The 27,601-nt window shown below is 35.7% G+C and overlaps 1 protein-coding gene across 2 annotated transcripts in view; it reads right to left on the bottom strand.

Annotated features, from left to right (window-relative positions):
* Nucleotides 1-772: 772 nt before the first annotated feature.
* CNTNAP4 (contactin associated protein family member 4) overlaps nt 773-27,601 on the bottom strand; it is a 202,627-nt gene continuing 175,798 nt past the window's right edge. The window contains exons 17-24 of one of the 2 annotated variants that reach the window (XM_054652497.2): nt 23,003-23,221; nt 19,154-19,393; nt 17,374-17,598; nt 15,884-16,017; nt 14,313-14,400; nt 7,637-7,855; nt 7,199-7,270; nt 773-4,187 (exon numbers count right to left, since the gene is read on the bottom strand). In XM_054652497.2, the coding sequence (XP_054508472.2) occupies nt 3,994-4,187; nt 7,199-7,270; nt 7,637-7,855; nt 14,313-14,400; nt 15,884-16,017; nt 17,374-17,598; nt 19,154-19,393; nt 23,003-23,221 (1,391 nt within the window). In that variant the 3' untranslated portion in view covers nt 773-3,993. The remainder of the gene's footprint in view (nt 4,188-7,198; nt 7,271-7,636; nt 7,856-14,312; nt 14,401-15,883; nt 16,018-17,373; nt 17,599-19,153; nt 19,394-23,002; nt 23,222-27,601) is intronic. The other variant, XM_077171392.1, reaches the window with a different exon arrangement.

The raw sequence follows: 27,601 nt of genomic DNA, 5'->3' as shown, positions 1-27,601 counted from the left end.
GCACAATCTCATTAAATGTTCAGGAACACTAAGGAATTACCATAATTTTGGCTGCAGAATTAGATGCTCAATCTGCAAAAATTATGTCACTTTTCTGCATATTTACTCCAGAGAATGTGCATTGCACTCAGAGACTAGGGAACAAGCTTTTTCAGAATTAGGTTTTCTGACTCTGGAAATATTTTTTCTGTTACAAAGAACATTATTTTCCTGTAGCATAACACAGCTTATGCACCTATATCTCTGCCTTGAGTGCAAACAACTACAATTGCTTCTAAAGGTAACTAATTTTATTTCAAAATGATAGTTTCTTATCAATTCCCTGCAAAGTTGCAATAGTTGCATGTTCTGAATTTATGCAGGGGCTTCCTTAAAGAAATTTTGTCTTTTACATGCCTTTTTTCTTGTACATCGCTGCCATGAATAACAATATTGTAAATTTATTTTGACTGTGACTACATTTCATGTTAAGTTGTGCACTTGTTTTATAACATATTCTTCATTTACACAACAGTGTATGTATTGGAAAATGTTTTCCCAAAACCTAAATAAATCATATTTATATGCTAAATGTTGAGTACATAAATAATTATAAGCCCTTTATAGCTAGAGCCCACACAAAGCTTTAAAAATGTACCAGCATACATGACGCTATTTATTTTCTTATGTACTTAAGAAAAAATATATTTACCATGGAAAATGTGTCAATGCATAGCAAATTTGTCACATTAGTGCTCCAAAGTATCTATAAATAACCACACTCACCAATATATTATGTGCACTTCTACATATATTTACTGTTGAAAAAAAAATCAGTATATTGTTGTCAGTTTTAAACTTTTTAATACAAATTCTTTTAAAAAATATTTTCCTCACTTTATTTTAAAAAGTCTTTATTAACAGTGAGGTGAAATCACACAATGGAATAGAGAATCAAAAAGGGACAGCACAATGTTCCATGACATTTTAGCGCACTTCGGTGCCACCATTTTTTTATCCCCATAGAAATGCAGCAAGTAATGAAAAATGCTGCTTCATTGATTTCAAACATGTATATTTTAGATTAAGGTAACAAACATATGATCACTGTTCCTACAGATGAAAATGGGCATTTGCATCTTCAGGGAGACGTAATTGATTTATTCTACAAATCTACAGATGTTCATTCAACAAAATCCATATATCTTTTCCCTCTTAGAATCCCTCACAAAATAAAATGCCTTAAAAGAAGTCTTTGAATGAAATAATGTGCCACTCATACAGTCATTTTTATCCTCCTCCGCCTTTTTATCTAGTCTGTGAAATAGGGATTTTACTAAGCTTTCCTGTTCCTTTTAAAAATTCTGAGGAATAGGAAAATAAAGTATTCATTTGGAACAAAATAAAGTAAAGAAAGAGAACTTTCTCTCCATGAAGACACACAATAAAACTTTACAAGGCAATAAAACCAAGAGCAAGTGATTGAAAAGTTAGGTTTACATTCTTCCAACTTGTCTTGTTGTGGGTAAAATTTAGGCTTTCTTAGGTTTATATGAGTAACTCTCTTATGAGAGTCAAGCTAAAAGACAACCTGTCTTTTATTATTCAACCAAAATATCTGCTTTGGTGTACTATAATAATCATCTTATAGATTTTGTCCCACATTGTTACTACATCCCACAATGCTAAAAAATGGAGCTGACTGGGACACACCCCTACACACAACAGTAGGTGACACTGTTTATATAAGTGGCACTAAGAGGTTGATGCCTAGTTGTCTATAGCAGAAAGGGAAAACCTCCTGAAATGCAGAGGCTTTGGTTGCAGAGAAGTCCCTGAGAGGGCTCCTCTTGAATTTAATGCAATTTAGGTCACAGCCTCAAAAAGGAGTCATAATTTTCACTTCAAAGTAAGTAGATGAGAAGGTTCAGACTAGTAAACTTAATAATTCAAAGTCTTCTTGTCATGGCTCATGTGAGGCTTTTACCTCCATCACTCCCCATCCACAAACAGGATATTTTCATCATATTTTATTAAGAATAGTCCAGTACTCTGGCCTTCCTAAAGGTGACCTCTTACCATGAAGCAAACTGTATGAAATCCACAACATGGATACAGTTCTTGATCCTGGGTCCTCAGCCTGATTAATCTATCAGAGATGCAAACAGAATTGCAAAAATGAAAACAAGAAAGCACTACATGTTAATCTGAACAAGCTATGATTGCAGAGCATCCAGGCACCCCAAAAAAGGAAATCATTTTTTCCTAAAAATTCCTAAATCTGTATAGAAGGAAGGAGAAAGGAATGGTAGAATTCTGAAAAAAGAAAGTAAAGACTGATGGAAGAAAATAAGTTTTAAATGAAAACATCTGCTGAACATTTATATTTACAATTACTATCTATGTAAAGAAATTTACATATTAAGGATTTTGGCATACCATGTCAGTTTTCCATGTCTTTATAATGTTGTTGGGCACCTATGATAAACATTTTCTAAACTGCACAATCTAGGGTCTAGCTTTGATTCTTTGAATAGAAAAACAATGACTGTTCTCATTGCTTTCAGTGGGAGTACATATAAATAAATTCTGGAAGATATTTAAATTTCCATCTAAAGTCTACAATGTCATAGAAATCCTGTTTGTTTTCTCAGATCCAAGCTCCAGACACCCAGTCATCTGATTGGGGAAAACCGAAAAATGCTTTGTATGGGTCAGTTACCTAAATATTGTCATCCAATGCCATTTATAATGCCTTCTACCAAAAAACACATACCTTCTGTAGAATCTATGACATTCACATCAGGCCACATGGGTATTTCAGATACCCTATGGTGTCTGAAGTGACCTTACAATCTTCTTTTTAGACAACTTACAGCTAGCCTTCATATCTAATAATTTGTTTGTAAAATATAAATAGCTTTCATTTACTCTGTCAGCATAGTAAGCCACCTTTTTAATTTTGAGTGCTGTAATCAGACCTTTTCTCACAGAGGTATTGCAGGTAGTATTAAGAGTGCAGAATGAAAGTGTTCCTGTGTTCACTGTATAATTTCTATAACATTGAAAAAAATTAGACTTGAGGTATGGAGCAAATCATAGATACAACAATTTCAGAGAATACAACCCAGTTAGTTACTTCTTGACAGAAGCATCATCACTAATTTCCAGGGACAGTAACCTTGACCATCTTTTGGTATTTTCACTCTTCATAAATTAACTATTGTTAGTCTTGATGTTTCTAAGCAAAGGTCTTGCCTTTTCCTCCCAGTTTTATTCAAAATGCCTAGAATGTGCATGAGTCTCTTGGTGCCATCACCTGACCATAAGTGAAAATCTACTGCAAAAGAGATTTTAAAATATTTCAACCCACTGTACACTCTTCAGTTCTGCTAAGCCCAACAAAAGGAAGGGATAATGAAGATATCAGTCATATCCCAGGGGAAAAAATTACGGTTTGTTCTGGACATTAAATGCCATGGCTCACAAGCAGATGCTGACACCAGCCATCAGCAGCTCAAAAGGCATTTTCAGTTTGAGGAAGTAAGACGGATCACCATTATGCAGCACAGCAGAATTTCTTTAGTAACACAAAGTATTAGAATCTACCTTTCACCTTGAACAAAAAAATCATCAATCAAATTTTAAAGAAAAGGATAAGAATAAATTCATAACAATTTTCCCATTCAAAAATCATATTCAGTGTGTACATTAAACTTCATTTGTAGAAGGTCACATTAGAACAGTCGGAAACTACCAACAATGAAATTGGTTACAATATCTAATTCACTGTTACATAAAACGCATTTACCGTATAATAGCTAAGGAATGCATGTAATTTAAAGAGGCCCGCTACAGCAATCACTGAGACTGAACATATCAAGTATAGTAAGTCTCAAATCCATTGTATTTAGAGTAGTGTGCAAGAACATTTTCTGCCCAGTGAGAGCCCCCTGGCTTAGCAAGAAAGTCAGACTGTCACATCATTATATTAGATTAAATCATTAATGACAATTAGAAGAAGTATTCCTTTTGATTTTCATTGGCTGTGTTTTGCATGCTGAGCTCACTTTTCAATGCAGATTCAGCACTGTCTTCATTTTCAGATCCTTTTGCCTCATTTTTTGAGTATATGCCTTTTTTTTTATAAATGCGTATGGCTATGGCCGTGATGCAAAGCAGGATGAATATGACAACTGCTATCACACCTACAGGAAGAAAAGAGAAAAAAAGTAATGAGAAAGGACAGACAAATAATAACACGTAAGCCAGAGAGCAAGACGAAGAAGGAATGACTACATCACATAATGGAAGGCCTACAGGAAAGCCTGAGAAATGAGAAGACATTGCTGCTTTCAAATCAGAAAGAGCACTCTAGTATAAGTTTCATAGTGATTGTTTTGAAATTTTGCACTCTATTAATAATAATATAAAATCCACAGATCATTATAAGTTCTGAAATTATTGAATGGAAAACCGCTAGGGGCCTTATTTTCAATAAGAGGGTTTCTTTTTCTCCTTCACTATCAGGCCCTAGATCTCTGCTGGTTTGGGAACTCAAGCCACTGCAGATAAGGAACAGTAAGGTGAGATACTTCTCAAAGAGATAAGCAAGACCTTACAGACTGCCAGCCCATCTCCTCTCTTCCTCATTCATCCTGTCATAATGGTCTTAGGACTCCAGCTTCATGAGTCAGAAGATGGGCAGGAGAGGAATTTGAGGAGATGTGAAACAGAAGGGAAATGTATCGTGTTTGTTAGAGGCAGAAAATAGGACTAGGCTGTTGGGATGGAGAGAACACTAAGCAGTCTGGGAAACAGTTGTAATGCAGTGACTCAGTGCCTCAGTAGACAAAGGGACAGTCTGTTGCACAACTTGGTCACCACTGCAAGAAAAATAAAAATACCTAGTCTCTTAGCACTGTAGATAAAAACAGAGCATCCAAAATTCGGTACATGCCTATTTTCTTGATCTCTACTATGAGCAGCATTGCAGGAATATAAAGGTTTTAATACAGCAGATCCTTCTCTGAGATGGACTTTGCAATCTAAGTAAACCTTGTTTTTATTTACATTAATGAGAACAGTCATTCTTTTATTTGAATCACAGTAGATGCTCTCTTTAAGGACTTTTCTATAAACTTGTTTTGTCTGAAGTAGTTGAACTGATACTTTTCTTAGTTATATTAATTTAAGGGTGTTTAAATTTTACTTAATGTTGCACAGATTGCTTTGTTTTGACTTTTAAACAAACATGGGCAGTAGAAAAATTGTGAGTGCCAAATTCCCATAATAACAAAAAATTGTGGTGTTATTATTATCTTAAACGGATTGTACCTATTACAGCTTGAAGTTAAAAAAAATGCTTTGTTGTTAGCACACTTAAAAAACCCACACTAAGTTATCTAGTATATAGTGATCTTTATGTACAGATATTTATGTAAAAAAAAAATAATCTTTTGAAACAGTAAAGCAAGTTTTGACAAAGCTAGACATGTAAAAAACTCAGAAAATGTACTTTTAAATTCTTACCTTCCTTGAAACCAATGGTACAATTCTCATTTGGTCTGTACAAAATCACCAAAGTGATACAATAAGTATCACTTTACAAGCAGAAGAGCTTCTAGGTTTAATAATCTCATTTTAGTATCTTGGGTACTACTCTCTTAAAAGTCACTGGTCACGCAGTGTGCTTTTGCATGCAGTGACCATAGCAGGTAACACTGTATAAATGGAAGACAAAAGTGACTAGATGTTCTTATCCTAACTCAACCATTCATAGACCTAAACAATTTTAACTTAAATGAAAAGCCTGGACAGTTTTGTTCTACTAAATTCCATTATTTCCTTTGTCTATGAGACTTTAAAAACTCTTAGAAAGTAAGTATTTTCAGAATTTAAAAGACAGAGGGGGTGACCTTTTTATCCCACTGCCCTTTCTGTCTAAGGGCAGTGGGATAAATATCTATGCAATTTGAAACAGAATTATACTGCCAAAACATCATCTTTAAGTTTTATTTCCTCAGCTCCTCCCAAAAGAAGAAATACTCCTAGAAATTCTTGCAGAGGATGATTGTCACAGGTGAAGACACTATGCCTTGAAAGAAAATTTGAACTGACAGAGACATAATGGTAAAATGAGTTGAGTTTCTGATGAGGGTCCCCAACCCCAAACTGCCCCTATTGAGGCTCATTTGAGTACTTCTCATTTTTGCTAAAGAGACAGAAGTGGTAGATTTCATGTGGGTATCCATATGAGATGGATCCTTCATAAAGAATTCATACGAGATGGACAATCATCCAGAAAGGCGTAGTGATGAAACCTGTACATCGGGTTCCTGTATCAGTCCTGTACTTTAAGCACATACATCTATTGTAAGCTTTATGCTCTGGTCTGACAGGCATAAACAAAAAAGGGACTATCACCATATTCACTTTGGAAGTAACTGAATTCTACAGGGTTCTTCCTCTATTCCTCTGACTAAAAAAAAAAAAAAAAGTATTTTGAAAAATATTTATGAATGGTCATTTGTAGTTCTATTTTAGCCTGATAAAAAAGGCCAAAATTTTCTTCCAAAAGAAATAGGAAGAAAATGAAGAAGAGATTGTATTTCAAACCAATGGTAATTATTTTTATTGTTATTATTTTAACATGCATTTTAAGCAGTAAATCAACACAAATGAGTCTTTCCAAGAGAACATGGCCTTCCAAACAGAAAACCAGGATGAAATTTCCTCAGACTGTCAGAGGACTGATTCAAGCAGTGACACCTCATATTCTCAAGAAAAAGTCTTTCTTGTTCAGATTTATTAAAGAAAATTTTAAACACGACTTTGTAACAAGAGGTAATTTTTTGGCAAAGTCAAGAAGAAATGATGGTTCTTTCTTAAATATGTGTTTTTTTCACAAGAAATCCAAGCACTTTTTAAAGTCATAGACAACACTATTGTGCAGGTTGAAATTCTGTCCTTACTACCCTGTTTTTCATCAGAATGTTTCAATATATAGCAACACACCATAAATTTATGTAATAAGAAGAGTGTGATCAATTGCATTTTAAAACAATGCTTGACTTCTATCTGTCTACCAACTGTAGTAAAATGAAGAGCTTTTACTTGTTCCTGTATGCACACAAAACTAAACTGACTTCAATTCATCACTGACAGATTCACAATCAGAAAGAAAAGTTTCCTGTGTATTTGTTACAGTCCCTATTACCTCCAATAATTGCAGAGTCACTTCTGATTGCATTAGCTAAGGGCTTTCCCTCATCTATTGGTCCAGAGTGATCTGCAGCAGAAAAAAAAAAAAGAAAAAAAAGAAAATGACAGACAAATAGAAGACATTTTTAAAGAAATTCTCACAGTCACAGTTCATTTACAATATGGTACAGTGGCAGTAGTATGGGTCAGTAAGCATGCATAGAACATCAATGTAGATGACACTTTGCAGAGATAAAAAGAAAAATGTAAACATTCAGATGAAAAGAGAAAGGCTAGAGAAAAGGAAGTAAATACATATAAAAGAGAATTATTTACAAACTACTCCTGAGATGTTAACCCACATGGAAAATAAAAAGTCAGTTGTGATTCAGGTCATGAGTATTCTATTTGGATTTTGCTTCAGAGATCAGAACAAGTGATAACCATATGCTACCTGCAAATGAATGGGTTGTTTCACTTGATGTTGAGTCAGCTCCAGTTAAAGTACCACAGTTGGATTCAGTGAAACGCCCTTTTACAATGACAGGGGCTGAGGTGCTGTGGTGCAGTGCAGCCTTCAAAGGAGCAATGTGGTTGAACTGCACTGAAGATAGACAGCCAACAAACCCCTGAGAGTTTGCCTTCATAGTCTCCTCATCTACATCACTGTTTTCTGTTAATCAAAAGGAACAGAATACAATTAATCATAGTGCAAATGTACAAAATAAAGTGTCAGAAGAATAAATGAATAATTAACCTGTGTTCCTCTGAGTATATTTGAATTGCAGCAACATATGTAGATTCACAGAATCTCTTTCTTGTCTGACTTTAATGAAAAGACAGTCAGATATATTCACACCTACCCCTTTCTTTTGGACAGATGACAGTTGCTAGTTTGCTGAGGGAAATGCTTTTAAATTCTTAGAGCAAGTTCCAAAGCAAAAAGTTTCTATTGTAAATAAAGTATTTAAATTAAAATTCAACAATTTTTCATTCTGCAAAAATATAAGACTGAAGAATGAATTCCAGAAAAATGCATTTTATTGGATTTCTTCTAATAAATATTTTTGGAACATATTCATTCTATAGACATATATCTACTCCATCTCAGCACCATTAAGTCTGTCAAAGCAAAAACCCTGAAGATCTCAGATCGTCCAATCCTGGAAATCCATCAAGATATTTTCTGTGAAATTTTTAAAAATGAATAGTGTTCAAATTTACTATGCATTTTAAAAAGTGATACCATTATTGATACCACAAAGGGAGGAAAAAAAAAGAAAGAAGATACCTTCCCACTTTTTCTCTTGAGTTACCTTTCTAAACGCTTGTGAAAAGTACTTTGCATGTTAGAACTCTCTGTTAACTCTCACTAAAGCACCACTTTTGATAAAGAAAACAAACAGTTTATTTACCCTGACAGTTCTAATTTAAGCAAAAACTCTGGAAGTACTAGTTATAAAAGGAGAACTCATAAGGGAAGTAAATTTGCAAATAAAAAAGGAATTTCATCTCATTAATTTTCACTTCCAACATGTCATGGAACCCACAAATGAACTTGTGACCTTTACAATAACCACCATAATAACTTTAAGTTTTACAGTGCACTCCTCAATAAAATTTAGGTTAATAGCGAAAAATGGGATAATGTGTTCAGGTAGAATACTGCAAAATAGCAGAATAGCATTTTCTTCAACTGATCTCTGCTTATTGCAGTGATGATGGACTATGAGATAGAAGGGTGTCAGACAAAAGTCTGCTCACCTACACTGATGGATTACATAAGATGCTGGCTGTTTAACTGTCTCTGCTTTCTTTGCAGCTGTTTTCAATATCTGCCTCTATGTACTGAAGGATCTGCTAGGATGGGATATTTTAAGAAGATTAACAATGAAGTGGCAAGAAAGCATTTTCACAAACCCTCTGTAATAAAAATATATACCTCTAAATATGAGTCAGATTGAAAACCTCAAGAGGAGAGTGGTTTCTGTTATTTTTTAGTTCCTATACAAATCCTTTACTAAACTACATATAATAGGAAAGGAAATAAATGAATCCTTTGATTTCACTTGACTTCTTAACTAGAAAATATTGCTGGATAAAGTAAGGTTTTATATTAGATGGGACAACGTTCTCCTAAAGTAAAATTTAAGTGACTGAAAGTGGCACTCAAAAACACTCACAGGCTGTTTATTGTATGTTACAGTAAACTGAAGTTATGCACCCTTAAGTGCTGAGGGTTAGGTTTATTTCCTTCTGCTACTTTTTACTTACACAATTTTTTCTGGTAAGTTGCTGGACACATTAACGACTGGGTACTTAAGAAAACAAAAGAAGTGGCTGCTGCTGCTACTTGGTGTTCCTCAGAGTCCTGTTGGGCACCGGGATCGGCTGCCCCAGGGCTGTGAGGCACAGCCTCTCCTCCCTCCCTTCCCGCCCGGCCCGAGCCGCCATCACCGCGCGCTCCCCGGCCCGCGCCACAGCGCCCCCTGCAGGCGTGGGGAATCCCCGCCCCCGCCCCGCCCCCGGCAGCAGCAGCGCCCCTGCTGGCCGTGCCCGGAACTGCAGCAGGCGGAAAGGGCCCGCGGCCCAGCGGGCCGGGACTGGGCCCCGGGTCCTGTTTGGGGTCGGTGCCGCAGCTGTGGGTGCTTTTTGCTTTATCATACACACCAGTAAAGAAATGTTATTCCTATCCTCATATCTTTGCCTGAGACCCCCTTAATTTCAAAATTCTAATAATTCGGAGGGAGGGGGTTTACATTTTCCATTCCAAGGGAGGCTCCTGCCTTCCTTAGGAGATAGCTCTCTTTCAAAACCAAGACATTAAGTATCTTATTAGCAATTCATTTCATAAGAGTACCCAAGTTTACCACAGACAAAATTACTCCACCTACATTGTCTTTAAAAAAAAAATAAATATAAAACATCTCTCAAAAGCAAAACACATTCAGTAACTCTTTAACTCTGCTTCAACCATTTGTTTTTATGAAGTAGTCATAAGCAGAAAGTCAGTAGACATACAGTTCCTATCGGAATATTTTAAGACAAGAACTGTGATGTCTTCTAATAGCTTTATGTCTTATATTACATCACCCAAAACTGCACACCTTGAGGTGAGGCCATCCCAGTGCAATCCCCTCCCTTGCCCAGCTGGTGATGCTGTACCTGATGCACCCCAGGACAGGGCTGGCCCTCCTGGCTGCCAGGCCACTGCTGGCTCATGTTCAACATGTCACTGACCAGACACCTAGGTCCCTTTTTGCAGTGCTGCTTTCCAGCATCTCATTTCCCATTATATCCTTACATACAGCTACAGACTCTGGAACCTGTCTTTGTTAAACTTCATATAGTTGGCAACTGCCCAGCCCTCTAATTTGTTTCTGTCTCTCTGCAGGGCCTCTCTGCCTTCAAGGGAGTCAATAATTCCTTTTAATTTAGTATCATTGTCAAACTTACTGTACCTTCAAGTCCTGCATCCAAGTAATTTCTAGAGATGTTGAAGTGCAGAGGGCTGACAATGGAGCCTTGTGGAACCCCACCAGTGACAGGTGATGTCACCCCATTCACTGTAACCCTTTGTGCCTGACCTGTTAGCTAGCTGCTCACCCACCACATGATGTGTTTATCCATGGGCTGGACATTTTGTCCAGAAGGATCCTGTGAGAGACAGCTTCAAAAGATTTACTGAAAAGGATTATGTCAACTGGCTTCCCTTGATTAATGAAGAATGTTTATGTTGTCATAAACAGAAATTTGGTTTGATAAGCAAAACTTTCCTCTCATGGACCTGTACTGGCTATGACTAATGACTACATTGTCCTTCAACTGTTTTTCAATGCCTTCTATAATAATCTTCTCCATAATTATACCAGGCACTGAAGTGAGACTGATGGGCCTGTAGCTCCCTGGGTCAGTCTTATATACCCTTATTGAAACCTGGGACAACATCAGTGAGCTTCCCATCAACTGGAACTTGAACAGATTCCATAATTCAAAAACCACAGAGAGAGGCCTGGCAGTGACATTAGCCAGCTTTTTCAGAATCCCCTCAGGTCCCATAGATTCACAGGGATCCAGCTAGAGCAGGAGATTCTGCACAAGTTTTGTTTGAACAAAAAACTGTCATGTTCAAATGCAGAAGAGCTCAGAAAAATACTTCTCCAACTGAAGATAATTCTTTTTTTTTTTTAAAGTTTCCTTGTGTGGTTTTCCTGAACAATATTTTCATGTACAAGAAATACATGATCTCATATTTTGTTAACTCGTTATGTTTAGACCTCTTCACTGCAATAAACATTCATTACTTTTTTCCTCTGCCTTCGGGAAGTCTTCTTCAGTCTCTAGATAGGACTTCACAATCAGAACCTAAAGCAATCAGATTTCTAAGAGAAATAGTAACTCCTTTGAAATGGGGAGAAACATGTTTTCTTCAGTACAGATTCTGAGACAAATTGGGCTGACTGCCCCCCAGGTCATTATAACTCTGTGCTTTGAACTGCTGTGTCATTGCAAAGCCATCATATAACTGAAGAAAATCCCACCTCTGAATTTTTGTAACTGTATGGCTCTTTAGAAGAGACAATATTGGTCCTGGTCAAAAGGCCAATAGACTATATATCTAAAAGTGTACATTTCCACAGATTTAATCAAATGCATTTTTAAGCAAACAGATAAAAGTTTTGATATGATATTTTATAACAAAGATAGAAGAAGCTTTCATTCTGTTCTGGTCACTGTGGTATTAACCTTATGTGAGTGTGACTGCAATAAACTACTACACTTCAAATATTATACATTCCTGAATCAGTTTTATCAACATATTGTAAAGTTTGGAAATATTTGTAACATTTTCTTGTAGTAGTTTATATTTCAGCTAATATTGCTTTAAAGTTATGCATAAATTATCATTCTCTTTTTCATTTTCTGGGCATATCTATACACCAGTTCTCTTTTGGAGTGTGAGATTTATATATAAAATCTACATTTCTAAAGTATATATTTCTGTTTGTGTTAGAGGTACTTAGTTTTACAGTAAGAAAACAAATCAGCTACACTGAGATTCTCCTAAAGGTAACTAAACAATAATTAAGATCTTTTTATGGTCTATAAACATGGTTTCTGAATTTCTTTAATACATTTTAAGCTATTTAGCATTTGGTAATTGTTCTCATAAAAATAACTATCCCTGTATGAATTTTATGATATATTTAAAATTATTATTCTACCTTTTCTAGATAAAACTCTCATAATTGAGAACAACAACCACCTATTTGACAGATAAAGAATTAACTGGATCTCCTTATCCAAACATTTGCATGCAACAGCTCAATGTCTAAACAGGGACTGGTGACAGGTAGTGCTCCTCTGGGCCAACAGGCCAACACTATTTCTGTTCAACATCTTCTCTAAAGACACCAAGAGCAGGATTGAGTGCATCTGAAGGAACTCTGTGGATGACACTAAACTGAACTGTTCAGTTGACACACCTGAGAGACGGAATGCCAACCAAAGGGACATTGACAGATTTGAGGACTGGGACCGAGTGAATCTCATCAAATTCAACAATGGCAAGTGCAAAGTTATGCACCTGCATCTGTGCAACCCCCAGTATCAATACAGACTGGGGTGGGGGGTGAATGGATTGAGAGCAGCCTTGAGGAGAAGGGCTTGGTGGTGTTGGTGGACAAGAAGCACAAAATGGGCCAGAAATGTGCACTTGCAGCCCAAAAGCCATTGGTATTCTGCGACTGTTCAGGCCCAGGTTGGATGCAGCTCTGAGAAACCTGGTCTAGTGGAAGGTGCTCCTGCCTATTTATAGGGGGTTGCAATGAAGTGATCTCTAAGGTCCCTTCCAATCCAGGCCATTCTACGACTCCAGGCTGCATCCAAAGCATTGTGGCCAGCAGGGCAAGGGAAGTGACTCTGTGCCTCTCATCTGCTCTGCTGAGACCCCACCTGGAACCCTGAATCCAGCTCTGGGGTCCTAGACAGGAAAGACATGGACTTGTTAGAGCAAATCTAGAGAAGGACTGCGAAGATCATCAAAGTACTGAAGCAGCTCTCCTATAAAGAAAGACTGAGAGAGTCGGGGACGTTCAAGCCTGGAGAAGTCTCCAAGGTGATTTTATAGCAGCCTTACAGTACCTAAAGGAGGGTACAAGAAAGCTGGAGTGACATTTTACATGTGCATGTAGTAATAGGACAGAAAGGAATGGCTTTAAACTGAACAGTTGTAGATTTAACCTGGAAATAAGGAAGAAATTCTATGCTGTGTGGGTGAGAAACGCTGGAACAGATTGCCCGGGAAAGCAGTGCATACCCTCATGGAAGTGTTCAAGGCCAGTGGATGAGGCTTTGAATGACCTGGTCTGGACGAAGCTGTTCCAGCACATAGCAGGGGTGCTGGAACTAGATGACTTTTTACGTCCTTTTCAACCCAAAACTTTCTGTGACTCTATGAAATCACTTTAGAGAAAAGAGAAATACCCTTTAAATTTGCACCAACACCAAATCTTCCTCTATCATTGCCAAAGTGAAAGGTATGAAAATAATAAGATCTTGAGAATTTGAGTCAAGGCTATTGCTATTTTATTTTAAGAAATGGTGATTGTAGATTGGTAAATTTCATTTTGATGATTACTTAAGAGAAACAGAGGTATTTTGAAGAATCATCACTAGACAAAGAATCTTCAACAAAGATTTGACTTACATTACCATATTCTTCACTGTTTACATAAAAATCTAATCACAGGAAGTTTTTCAAGTACAATACGTGATTAATAGTACTATATCATCTTTGTGTATGACTTCAATTTGATTTGTTTTTTATCCAGAATAGAAAACAAAGTGGTGTTTCTTAATGCTTGATTGCAAAATGAGAGAGAAGTGTACAATTATTTTAATGGAACCCACTTGATCATTTTTTCAGGAAGCACTTATTTGTTATTATATCTGTATTTCCACAAGACTGAAGTTTTTACCTTGATTGTGACTCTGTGTCTAAGTAAATCCACAACAACAAATGCCTTCCAGTGACATTTCTGTTGTTTTTTTTCATGCCTCATGATGACGTTTGATCCATATTTTAGAAAACCTTGTAGTTCTAGAAAATGCTGTGGTGTTCCACTTACCTAAAATCTTCCCAAGTGTGAGAGACTTGATTGCATTGAATTCTGTGCCTGAAGACAGAATAAACTTCATTCTTTCATTCTGGTTAACCTACAGAATGATAGAGTGAGGAACAAAGTAGAATAATGCAAGAAATAGTAGTCAATATTTTCAAAAACGCAAGTAAGATCAAGGCTAAAATTAAGAAGGTCTGAGGTGCAATAAATCCGTGGGTCTCTGGGCTAATATAAATCCAGATCCGGCTTGCTCAGGACTAAAGCCCACACGGAATTGTGTAGACGGAAGGTAAAAGACGAGAAGTGCTCTTTGCCACGTGGAGACGAGTATCCAGTTTATTAGCTTGAGACAGGACACATCCGGTGGGAGTGACCACACAGGTAGCAAAGAGACAGAACCACACCTGCTGTAGGGTTTTAACCCCCAGGTGATGGGGGCGGGGAAAGAGGACCGCGGCCAATGGGATAACACTGGGGAGGGGCAAGGGGAGGGAACACCCGTGGGACAGACCCCTAAGGGACGGGGGATATGGGGACAAACCATGTGATGAGAAAGGGGGAATAAACGGTCCACGTGACCTGACATACCCAGTAAAATTTTCCCATCACCAGGGTAAAAACACCAACTAAATAAGCTATTTAGTGCACTACAACACTGGGGGAAGCATTTGTTATTTATAGCATAAAAACTCATCAGGAAATAGATTATTAGCTTCCTTAGATCACTGATTATAACTGATATTCTTAAGCATCCCACTTGATAAGCCTTTATTTATCTTAGTGATTTGCCTGATTCTTTCTTTTTCACCTCTAGGATGAATAAAAAATAGCAAACCTTTAAGAATATGAAAAAATCTCTTTTCATTTTAAAAAGGCACTCAGTATTTAATTTCATAAAGATCAAATATTATATTGTAAATATTCTGCCTCTCAGGGTACCTCTAGAACAACTTCAAGCCAAGTACCATTACTCAAGTTCTAGCTTCAAAATACTAAATTATAACATGCAGGTATTTTGAATTTAAAATTGTATTAAAAAAAGACTTTTTGCATGTTAATATCAATCATTAGCAAAATAAATGTTTCTATTTTTCATGAAATTTCCACAAAAATAGCAAAAAATATCTTCCTTAATAGCCACATTCCTTTGATGATGTAAAAGAGACCAAAGAAAAATTTTAAAAGACCTACATTATTATCTGTGTGGTAATATATTTGTCCTGTAATTTAATGCATAATTTAACTAAAAAACCTGAAAATGCAAGACCCAAAACAAACAACAGCAGTCACACACATTTACCAAATTTTGAAAATTCAACCATCAAACAATTACTTGCATTTTCATACAAAATTAGGAGGTGATATTGGCCTGTTGAAATAAAAAAATTAACATCAAAGAGATTGGCTAACATTAATTTTGACTGTGCATCATGAGAGTGTTAACTTTGCTTTGATTACTTGAGATGTTAAGGCACATTTTATTTGGGGGTAATTGCCTTGTTGCAAGTATTTACTGCATTTTGCTTGTCTACTTTTTTATGATAATCCACTTTTTCCCCCACCCGTAACAGAATTACCTCTACAAAAAGTGTTTCCTCCTCTCTGTTAATCTTCACATGTTGTAGTTGTCCATCCGCCATGCTTTTGAAACTGATGCTGAAGACATCAGGATCTTGATGACTATCTAACTTGTACCTAATCTGTAAACTTCCTGCAGGGATAAAGAGAGAAAAGGTGTAGTACACTACATACACTATAAGCAGTATAGATCATATATTTTGTGAAAGATACTATATAATATACGATAAGCAATATATGATCTAACATGCTTCACAGGGGTACTGCAAGGGCAAAACAAATGCTTGATTTGTTTAAGGACTTAGCCATGAGAAATGGATAAAAGTGAGAAATTAAAGGCAACAGAATGAGTAATAGCAATGTCAGAAGCAGGATATAGTGGCAAAAATAGTCATAAGCTGTCTCAATTTTGATTATTGACTTTAAATTTGGGCAGAAATTTTATAATTACTTTCAAAATTCAGCTGAGAAAGACTCAGTCTGGTAGCTCTCATAATTGTGACTTATCAAATATAACTCATAATTCTTGAATAATGTTTTGCCTCTCCAGTCCTGTAAACCTCTGACCATTTGAAAATTTAATTGAATGCAGTGTACTAACTCCTAGATCACTTTCCATTCCTTATTGTTAACTCCCAAAATACCATCTGTACACAAATAATCACACAAAGACTCAGAGGAGAACACAGAGGCAATGTAGTTTCCTGGTCAGAAATTCCTTTTCAGCTGCAGATGGACCACAATTTTCTTCTCATGCTCAAGAAATAGCAGCCCATGTCAGATCCAGGCCAGTCATGAGCAACACATGTTCTGTGTCACATGATGGGGAGGATAATGCAGCTATTCTATATCCAAATATGTGTCTAGGTAAGCATAGAACCTTCCTCAAGCACAGATCCACAGTCTGCAAAGATAAACCTGAAAATTTAACTCAGCCTGTGGGGTTTTTTTACTTAAAGAAAAAATACCTAGATCTAGATGAAAGAATGGAAAAATCCAACTAATAGTTAATGCTCATCTTACACAGAAATGTCAGTAATGTTACATGTATTTTTACAGGTATGTGTATATATATATGTATTTTCATAGGTATATAAGTAGCAGATGAAATAAATTTAATGAAATTACCTATTTTATTTCATAATTTCTTTTGAGGATGGCAATTAATAGGCCTCATGAATAGAATGCAGCTCAGATAAATTTTAATTTTCTTTTCCAAACTTTAAAACCCAAACATTTCTAAAGGATTTTCAGAAATAAAGATTTTTGACAACATGATTAAAAAACAGTAGTGAAAGTTGAAAGTACAGTAGGAGGAATGCTTTTCATGTGGAAAGCATTGCTTGATGCAGCTGAAAAACAAAGATACGATCTAAAGAAACAACAGGACAATATGTAGTTCCTGCTTCAGGTCTGGAAATCAAAAAGAATCCAAGCTGACAGTTATGATGTTCATTACTATTTCCAGACATCCAATCTGAAAACTCACCATTCCTGGTGAGAATGACCGAGAGGTATTCCTTGTAGAAGGAGCTGACATAGAGCAGTAAGCTTGGTGTCCGTGTTGTTCGAAAGGCAAATGTAATTGCTTCCCTGGCCAGTGTCATGTCAGCATAGAAAGAAGAGGCATGAGAACTGGAATTTTTAGCTAATGTGTAGTATTCTTGAAAGTTGTATGTCACAGAAGTGCCAGTCCAAAAATAGGCAGAGATCTCTGAAACAAAAAATTAAATATTTTAATATTATGCAAAATAACACTAGAGAGTTTTTTTTTGTTGTTTGGTTGGTGTTTTTTTCCTTCTGCCACACCACAGAATAAAATAAAATGTATTCTAGACTATTGTGATAAAGCTAAAAAGTAAATTTAAATGAAACTAGCATTTAGAACTACAGAGAAATTTAAGACACAACTTGGTCTAAGGCAAAAGCTTATTTAGATGTGTGTCTTAAATATCTGTTTCATGAAGAAGTGCATTTTTTTCTAAGTTATTTTCTATTGATCATCCTGGTCCTCAAGCACAGTATATTCTGTCTCGCATGTATGGTGCTCCTACAAGGAAGTGGGTGCAGCAATTTGAATCTTAACATTTAGATTAGATATGTGGTAGAAGATACTGGTCAGGTGGCAGAAAAAAAAAAGGAAAATAGAAACCTACTTATGCTCTTCTTATGTTTGAATTACTTATAGAGAGCTTCTGTAATTCTGTGATTTCTGTTTTCTGCTGTTTTCTGCTAAAAGCAGAAAAGTTTTAGTCTTAGTGCTTAGAAAATGTCTTAGTGCTTTGGATCACAGCTTTCGCACTTTGGAGAAATTTCTTGAAATTTCTGTAATCTGGTCCAGTATTTGAAAAAAGCTGACTGAAAGTTATTATTTAGGTCACCCCACACTCTTAGCAACAGAAGCTAGTCTGTCTCTGCTGAATATTACAGTGTGACCATTAGTCCCTTCTGATGCAGGGGAGGAAAACATCATTCCTCATATAGTGCCATTAGACCTGCAGTGCTTGATATGGAAAGTCCAAAGACTTTGGGTCCCTCACTTTTGTGGTGGCAGTGATGACAGGGCAGATTTTGTGCTAATTTAGAGTAACATGAAGTTGTGGCATATAAGCTGCTTAGTACTTTGCAGAATGTATTTAATACATGCAGGAAGCAAGATTTTTTGCAAATCTGAATTATATGCAAACACCAAAACTTCTAGATAATTTTGAAATTCATTCATTCATTATTCAGTTTTGAAATTCAGACTTGTAATCATCTACCAGTATGATAACTTCACCAAAGAGCTACTTTAAAAAGACTTGGAAAACAGGCTCAGGCCTTTTTGCAAAGATCTTACTTTCTTACAGCAAAAAGTAGATTTAAATTCTTCTGTTCCTTGGTTTGTTTTCCAAACTCAGACTTAGTTTTGAGATTACTATTTGAAGGACAGAAATCCAAATGCTCTACCACAAAAAAATAGTTCCTAGATTTACTGTAGTATCAAAGTATCAAAATAGTTGCATGAAGATGCTGATCCTCTCAGCATCTTCATGCTGTAAAAGGGTAATGTGGTTCCTGCTTAAATGGTATATATTGAAGTTATCTCGGAAAAAAAAGTGTTTAGCAAAACTTACAGATATTGAGTAAACTCAGCTGAACATTTACCTACATTATGTAAAGTGCATATTTTGCAAGTTTTCAACATATCTTTAAGGAGATTTGAAGATCTTGATCTGGACTGTATAATCCTGTTTTCAATAACTGATAAAGCTAAAAGACATGCTTGCCTTTCTTACAGAATGGACCAGCATAGGCTGAGAAAGTGCAGTCACAGGAGAATCCACTGTATTTCTCTCTACATTTTCCACCATTGTGGCACAGGTTACCATAACTGCTACAATGTCCAGGGCAGCCTGGTTCAACTCCTGGTGTTATCTTTGCTCTCTCTTCCAGATCAAGGGCCATTCCATTCAACCGTAATGAACGAATGCATCCCAAAAATCCTTTCTGCCTGGATGCTGTTCCACCTGAAAATAAATTTATAGGAGATTTAAAAACATTTAAATAATTGATATGTAAACAAACTTTATAGCTTACAGCCTATGAACAGTATATTATGAGTTTCCAACACACAAACTTATTCATATGAAAATATTTATAAGTAGCTTTAAAAGTACATCTGATTTCTGTTTTGTCAAGTAATTACAGAGAGCCCTTGAAAGCTCTATTAATTCACAAAAGGAGAGGAGAGGAGAGGAGAGGAGAGGAGAGGAGAGGAGAGGAGAGGAGAGGAGAGGAGCGGAGCTCTGACTAGCATCTTTATTGGTGATTTGGATGAGTGCACCTGCAGTAAGTTTGGAGGTGATATTATGCTGGATGGTAGGGTTGATCTGCTGAAGGGTAGCAAGGATCTGCTAGGGGATCTGGACTGGCTGGACTAAGGGGCTGAGGTCAGTTGTGTGATGTTCAACATATCAGAATTTTGGCAATTCTACATTTTGGTCAAAACAACTTGATGCAAGTCTGTAGGCTTGGAGAAGAGTGAGTGGAAAGCTGCCTGCTAGAAAAGGATCTGGGTTTTCTGGTAAGCAGCTGAACATGAGCCAGCTGTGTCCAGGTGGCCAGGGACGATGGCATCCTGGCCTGTATCAGCAATAGTATGGCAGCAAGAACAGGGCAGTGACTGTCCCCCTGTACTTGGCACTGGAGAGGTCACACCTGGAGTGCTGTGCCCAGTTCTGGGCCCCTCACTACAATAAAGACACTGAGGTGCTGGAGCATGTCAGGGAACAGGGAATGAAGTGGGTAAATGGGTTAAGAGAGTAATTAATGAGAGAAGCAGCTGAGGGAACTGGGGTTGTTTGGCCTGGTGAAAAGGAGGTTCATGGGTGACCTTATCACTCTCTAAAACTGCCTGAAAGGAGGGTGTAGCCAGGTAGGAGAGGGCCTCTTCTCCCAGAAAATAGTGACAGAATGAGAGGGCATAATCTCAAACTGTGCCAGGGCATGTTTTATGTTGGACATCAGGGAGAATTTCTGCATGGAAAGGGTGATTAATCATTGGAACAGGCTGCTCAGGGATGTTGTGAAGTCTCAACTCCTCAAAAAGTTCAAGAAATAACTGGATGTGGAATTTAGTGCTGTGGTTTGGTTGATGAGGCTGTGTTCATTTAAAGGCTGGACTTGGTGAACTTGGAGGTTTATTCCAACCTTAATGAATCCATGATACCCCTCAGCTGGTGTCTGTTCTGATATACTTTTTCTTGGAAGCTGTGTCTATTCTTCAATAATAGGAAGGTTAACGCTCCTCTATGCAGAGAAATAACAGCCAGATTGTATCTGACTACCAAGCAGAGGTGGTAACTATACAGAGCAATCCTTCGAGTAACGAGAGTTGTTCATTCATTTTTTTTCACTATTCCTTATTTTTAGCAAATTTCATGATAGCTAACATTTTATTCATCTGTGTTGCTTAGCAAGGTGTGTAACCCACATACTCTCTCTCTTGTCCTTTGTTGCACAGCGTATGGATGTTTCTTGTTCTTTGTCCTCTTTTAAAAAGTAAAAGCAGAAAATATTCCACAATGTGTGAGACTGTAAACTATAATTCTCATACATTTCCAGTTCTCATTTGGATAAATGCTTCCATGTGATCATCCATTTTAAGTTTTTTCAGTTTCAAAGTTTGTATAATTATTGGTGTTACATGGAATATCTTGACATAGCTGTCATTATTTTCAGTTATAATAGACTAAAAAGACCTGGTGGTGGCAATTTCATGTCATCTCTGTGATTAAAATGGCAAGAAATTTGAACTAGATTAAGGTGCATTTCAATCTTAATCACTCCACAAGTCTGTGATTCCATGGTTTGGAGGGCTGCTTAAGGCTTTAGTTCTAGTTTTAAAAAACCAGAGTGTATACAACTTTTTTACTTCTTCACAAGAAGTAAAGACTGTTTTGGCCTGAAGAAACCACAGTCTTCATGCTGAGTAATGACTGAGTAATGGGTGACTCAGGAAGGTACTAGATTTCCAAGATGACATTTAAGTAAAGAGTGCCTCTGCTAATGTCATTCTAAAGACACTCTATATTTCATTTTTCTCTAGATCCTTTAATTAATCCCAGATCTTTGTGAATTTTCAGAAAGAAAAAAAAGACCACAACACCAGATGCAAAACAAAGTCACAACTCGAGTACAATTATTCACCTCAACATTATCTGAAGAAAACAAGCCAGACAACTTACGTTTAGATAAGTCAAAACTGTTTTTATGTTATCAGCTCCATAAAAGAGATGGACAAGAGTATATAATTTTACTCGGATTTGGCAGATGTTTTGACAAAAAAAAAAAATCATTCTATTCAATAGCCAAAAAGTCACCAGGAAGTGCAACTGTTAATACAGGACAGTATTATATTTTTAGGAGGAGGATTAGAAGAACTAAAGACCAACTAAGTGTCCAAATAATTTTAAAAGTCTTTAGATTTGATAGTGCCAAAACACCTATAGAATTAGACCATTTCACTGATCTAATTTCAGGTATTCATATAATAGCAGTTATGTGGCAAGTCAAGTCAGAGAACAGCAATACGATTTTATCTAGTAGGGTAAATAGAAATCTGATCTTTCCATTAGTAGATCTAGTGCATTACTGTGAATATAAATCAATCTCAAAACTTCTAACTCCACTGGAACTAATACATTGGATATATTTTTTCTGTTATGAAATCCTCTATGCCTTTAATCAAAATGTAAAATTCTTTGATGTTTGGTCTAGTCTCCATCTTCTTCTCTTGATACATTTTGAGGCATAGGTACAATTTTTTTATCAGAATATAGAAGACTTCTCTTTTATTTCATTTTTTTCATAAGCATTCATATTTTTTGTAGCTACAGTTTAAGAACACTATTGTCCTTAAATGTATTCCTCCCCAACCCACAGCAAATAAAACTTACATTAATTTAGTATGAGTTTTTCAGAGCAGGCATAAAAAAAGACCTTTTTAAAAGTAGGGTCAGCTTTAAATGCTCTTATATATACAACATATATTTACACCAGAGACTTATGAATTCATAGTAAGTCAATATTACATTAAGAACACTACTGTGGATATAACACATAGCTCTATATAGCTTTCTGTAATAGCTAAATAAATACTAATTAATTCTATTTTACTCCATTTCTACTTTTTCAGCATTTTTCCAAATGCCTTAATGTATTTCAACTTTCTTGTGCTTAATGTGCTTTCTTGTGTTTCAACCTGAGAACCTGTGGATAAAGAGACAACAAAATTCCCCTGAAACTACAGAAATGGCACAACTTCCTTTAGTAGATTACATCCTCTCAAAAAAGGGTGCAAATCTACATCCTTGGATCCTTGGACGTTCAAACAAACCTCAAAAGAAATAAACTTCATTTGAAATCCTGTCCCAGAGAAACTTTTGGCCAGGGTGCTTTGAGATCTATAGTCTCAAAATAGTGAATATCTGCACAGATTTATCACAAAGTCTCTCATGTCATCATACAAAGTGTTTTCAAAAGATCTGGTTGGCAACACTTTTTCTTCCCCTCCTCACTGCAGCATTTTCTTATTTGTATGATGATAATTAGGAAATATTTTGTGGAGCGCCTACCTACAAAAAGCTGGCTGTTGAGTTGCAAGCGAATATGTCCATCAGGTGGAGCACTGTGAGATCTCTGAGGAAGCTGATCTATTTGCAAGGAAGCCTCTTTGACATTTCGTTCAGCCTTCACATAATGCCACTGGTTGTCATTTAAGGAATTGCGTGATTCCACTATGACTTCGCTAGGTCCATTTCCCACGTCAAATGAAAAAGCCACTTCATATGGAGCTAGAAAGAGGATAGTAGTAGCAGACATTTAAATTATTTCATAATTAATTGAGTCACAAAATAATTAATAGCAGAACAAGATACTTTAAGGTTTAGCCTACTATTTCATGGAATAAGATTGACTGTTTTAGAGGAAGAGTTTACTGCAGACGCCTGCTGCTCATTCTTCACACTCACTGACAGCAAGAGCAATGATTTATGCACCGCATAGAAACCAATCAGTTTGTGGACCCCTGGAGAGCATAGTAGTCAAGAAACAGTGAAATGTGCTAGCTTTGCAATTTTTCAGTTTGGATGAAATGCGTCTCTTGATTACATGTTAATTTATTGCTGTTGTTAACTATATTTAAATTATCACAACTGTAATCCAACCAGCATCTTCTACTGTCTATTCACTTTTTTTATTTATTCATATAGCCTGTACAAACATCAGAGAGAAGATTTTGATGTAGTTTATAAAATTATGATTTAAATTGAGTTTTTCTCTGAGCAACTTTCACATTATACAACTTCACAGTTTGCCTAGAAAATCACTGAATCTTTGCAGGTCAAAATAAAAAGATGAGGCATATGTTGGAACACCGAAGATTTGAAAATTGTGAATATTCTCTCTGAAAGTCTTTCTTTTATATATTGAAAGAAAATCATGTATGAAAAAAAAAAAAAGTATTCTCTAGATAATGGATAGCCATAATTTTGTATTATTAAGGATTTAATTAAGGATTTAATTAAGGATTATAGAGAAGATTCCACAAATCAAAAAAAAAGTTTCCTATTGACATCATTGAATTCTGACAGAAAAGCAAAAAAATTAGGAATCAAGGGAATTAGATGAGCTTCAAACAACATTTTAAAGATTAATTAACTGAAGTGGAAAAAAATATTCCATGCAGTATTTTTTACTTTCTTTTCACTATTAAAAAAGACATTAGACATTTTAAAACATTTAAATCCACTTTGGTCAAACTTTAGACTGAGTAATGTCACACATTTGCAATCCTTTAAGCCCTAAATCTTGTTGCTATAAAGTGTTTTTTTATAATAGCTGAACCTAAGACAGAAAAGTAAAATGAGAAATACATAAACCATTTCACTTACTAAATAAAGCATATTGTGCAGTCAATTTAAAAATGGAATGCCTTTTGTAATAAATGACCTCCTCTGCATAAAAATCAACTTTTACATAATAATAAGAGATAATTGATATCTAAACACAGTTCCTCAGTAAAATAAATTAGCTTTAGGATAAATTTCTTTTCTTTAGAAAAAGCTGAGAACTCAGTCTCTCTTATACAGGGATAAAAAATAAAAAATAAAAAACAACCAGAAAACAACCACACAGCAGGAGAACAAAAGCAACAGAAAATCCATGTGACTGGCTAAAAAGAATTTCTACTGAATGTTACCTTCTGCAAAGAGGTCTTTGTAATCTTCTGGATACTATTGGAGTTAAGCCTGAAAACACAAGTTCTGCTTTGAACTCAATGAATGGGCCTATTGAATAACGTATCACAATGACAGATCTGATAAATAAAGTCACTGTTTAAATTTTAAAGGCAAGAAAATGCATAATAAAGATTTTGAAATAATGAATTATGTTAGTACCACTAAAAAATTCATATAATCTTGAAAAAAGGGAAGCAAGTCCCTGAAGTTCCACATATGAAGGCTGAAATAACAAGAATGGGTTCATGGTTATCCATTGTAGTGTCTGAAGACTAACCAGAATATGTCAGAGAAAGTGAAAGATATAATCACTTAACATTCTATAATATTATTAGAACAATACTCCAAATTTGAAAGAAAATTTGGTTTTATAAGAATCACCAAGAGAATATGCCACAGGACATGGAAGGATGATACTGGATTCTAAAATATATTATCTTGCAACAAAGGACATATGCACAGAGCACTTTGGTCATTTCTTAGGTAGCAAAAGAGAATGCATCCTGGACTTCTGGCACAAAAATATTTTTTGGGTCCTACATCATTGATGTCACTTAAAAACTATCCAAGCATTGCAAGAACTCTTGCAACCCTAATGCATTCAAACACAGGCAGAGCACAACTACAGACTGGCAAAGGGGAGTGGAAGTTGATGGTAGTCATGGAGAGTGGTCAGTGGCTAGCTGTGGCTAGAACAACTAACAGAAAGCACAGCTACAGAGAACCATCCAGAGTATTGAGTGTAAGCATCATGTGCAGAAGCAGAAAGTGATTACCAACTAATATGCTACAGAATGCAATATCCTAGCATTTTCCACAAAGGAAGCAGTTGAACTGCACTCATCCTGGACAGCAAGTTGCAAATTCGGGCAAAGGTCAGCTGTAGCTGGATATTGCACTGTTCTGAACTACTTCCAAAACAACTGCAGAAGGCCAGCCAAATCAATACACCATTGTGCTTCCAACCCTACTTTAAATTTCTATTTAACTCTTTGGAAATAAACCTTCAGTGAGGATTTAATATAAAATACCCAGACCTTTGGCTAGAGAATGTAACCTTTGGTCCTGAAGTGTTTAGCAGAGTGAACTCTTCAGTGTTGAATCAGCTTTGTAGCTTTCAACCAATATTTCTGCAGTAAATCAGTAAATCAGGAAGAAGTTCAACATGCAGTTATAACTTATTGCAAAACAAAAATAAGAGATCAAATACCTTCTTTGAGACAAGTATTTTCTTTTACTTACCCTCTCTTTTAAAATACAGTTAGGATGCACACACCATTTTTGCAATAGTGTTCTAGAATGTGTACACAGATGCACTACAGTGTCTATAACTTCATAAAACCAGCAGAATAGCTCTAAGTCTCACATTTCGTATTACATTTCTGGATCTGACTTTTTTGTTTGAAGCTAGACTTCAATGTCTAAAGAACACTACCCCATAAATAAAATAATTAGATATAAAGTTTGAAAACAATCAATATATTACAAAAAATAGTTTTCCTAAGTACTGAATGTCAAATGTTAATGACATGATAAAGTTTTAAACATTTTCTCACATCATCATCTTAAAGAGCAACATCTGACATTTACCTTATTGTTATTTATTATTACACAAATAAAAGATATTAATTTATTTGAAACTATTAATAGTACATAAGTGTAGGTTGGTAATTTAATTCACATTTTTAGGGATGTGGAGTTATATAATGATGAAATATAAGTCATCTTATACCATATGAAACGCTCAAGTTAATTTTTTTTTTTGAGAAAAATACTCTTGATGGAAATATATATTGCTCACCTCTGATTGATATTTTCCACAATAAAAGCAGACAATTCTGGGTCCACTACAAACAATCCTCCACTTAATTTAGATTTGACATACAAAAAAGAGTGGGTCTGTCTACTCAACAAATTAGGGTGTTTATGGAGATGAAGAAATATCTCTATATTCTATATAATAATGAGAAAACTCTGCTTTTTTAGATGCTGAAATTATAGACCAATTCAGCCTTTTGCTTTCTCTCACACCTCCCTATTCATATAAAGTCATTTAAACCCCATAAGTATGCAGTGGTTTTTATGCTTATGAATGAATGGGACAAGTGACATGAGTCTGTCTTCATATTATTATTCTGAAGAAAAACTTACAGTCTTCTAACAAATGTCTGAATAAATTCAATTCTCAGAACCATTCCTTTAATGCTTCCATGATTTAACTGTTTATTTTGAAAATGGAAAATAATTTATCAGACAAGGCTATCATCACTGCTTCAGAGAGCCTCCCCTGAAGTGCTGATCCAGTACATTTTCTGTATTGCATGACACTGAGTTTACCTTTAAACTGTTCACAGAGATTTAACAGAAGGCAGTTCATACTGCCAAAAACCTGGCAAAAACAGTGTTGAAAACAGGGTAGTTTTCAAGTACAGCACTATAATATGAGATGATGAAACACAATTTCATTAAACACAAAACCAATATTCTATAATGAAACTAACTATAGAAGGTGTTTCCCTGTTTGTTTCATTAACATAAGATGTTAACATGGACCAAAAAAAAAAAAAAAAAAACCAAGAAAGCAGAGTATTTTATTTTTTAATAAAAAATAGTTAATGTTTCTATAGCAATATTTTGCAAAACAACATATATATTTATTTGTACTCTTCTCTAGAAAATACTGGAGGCTGATAACAAAATCCATTTGGAAAAAAATGAGGAACTGTCTAATCCCAAGTAAAAATTGTTCTAATAGAACAATTTTAGACAACTCTCAGAGTCACCAGGCAAGAAGAAGACTTTTCAATTAATGTGACATTTCAAATTAATTCAAAAGTCTAATGAAAATTGCTTTATCCTTTCAAATACTCTCCTTTTCAATAATGAGCAATATAAGAATAATACATTGGGTCAACTAAGATAAAGGTTTCATTT

This window comes from Agelaius phoeniceus, chromosome Z (genome assembly GCF_051311805.1).
Source record: "Agelaius phoeniceus isolate bAgePho1 chromosome Z, bAgePho1.hap1, whole genome shotgun sequence".
Lineage (NCBI taxonomy): Eukaryota > Metazoa > Chordata > Aves > Passeriformes > Icteridae > Agelaius > Agelaius phoeniceus.
The sequence above is the reverse complement of the archived record's forward strand: the minus strand, read 5'-3'. Positions and strand labels throughout refer to the sequence as shown.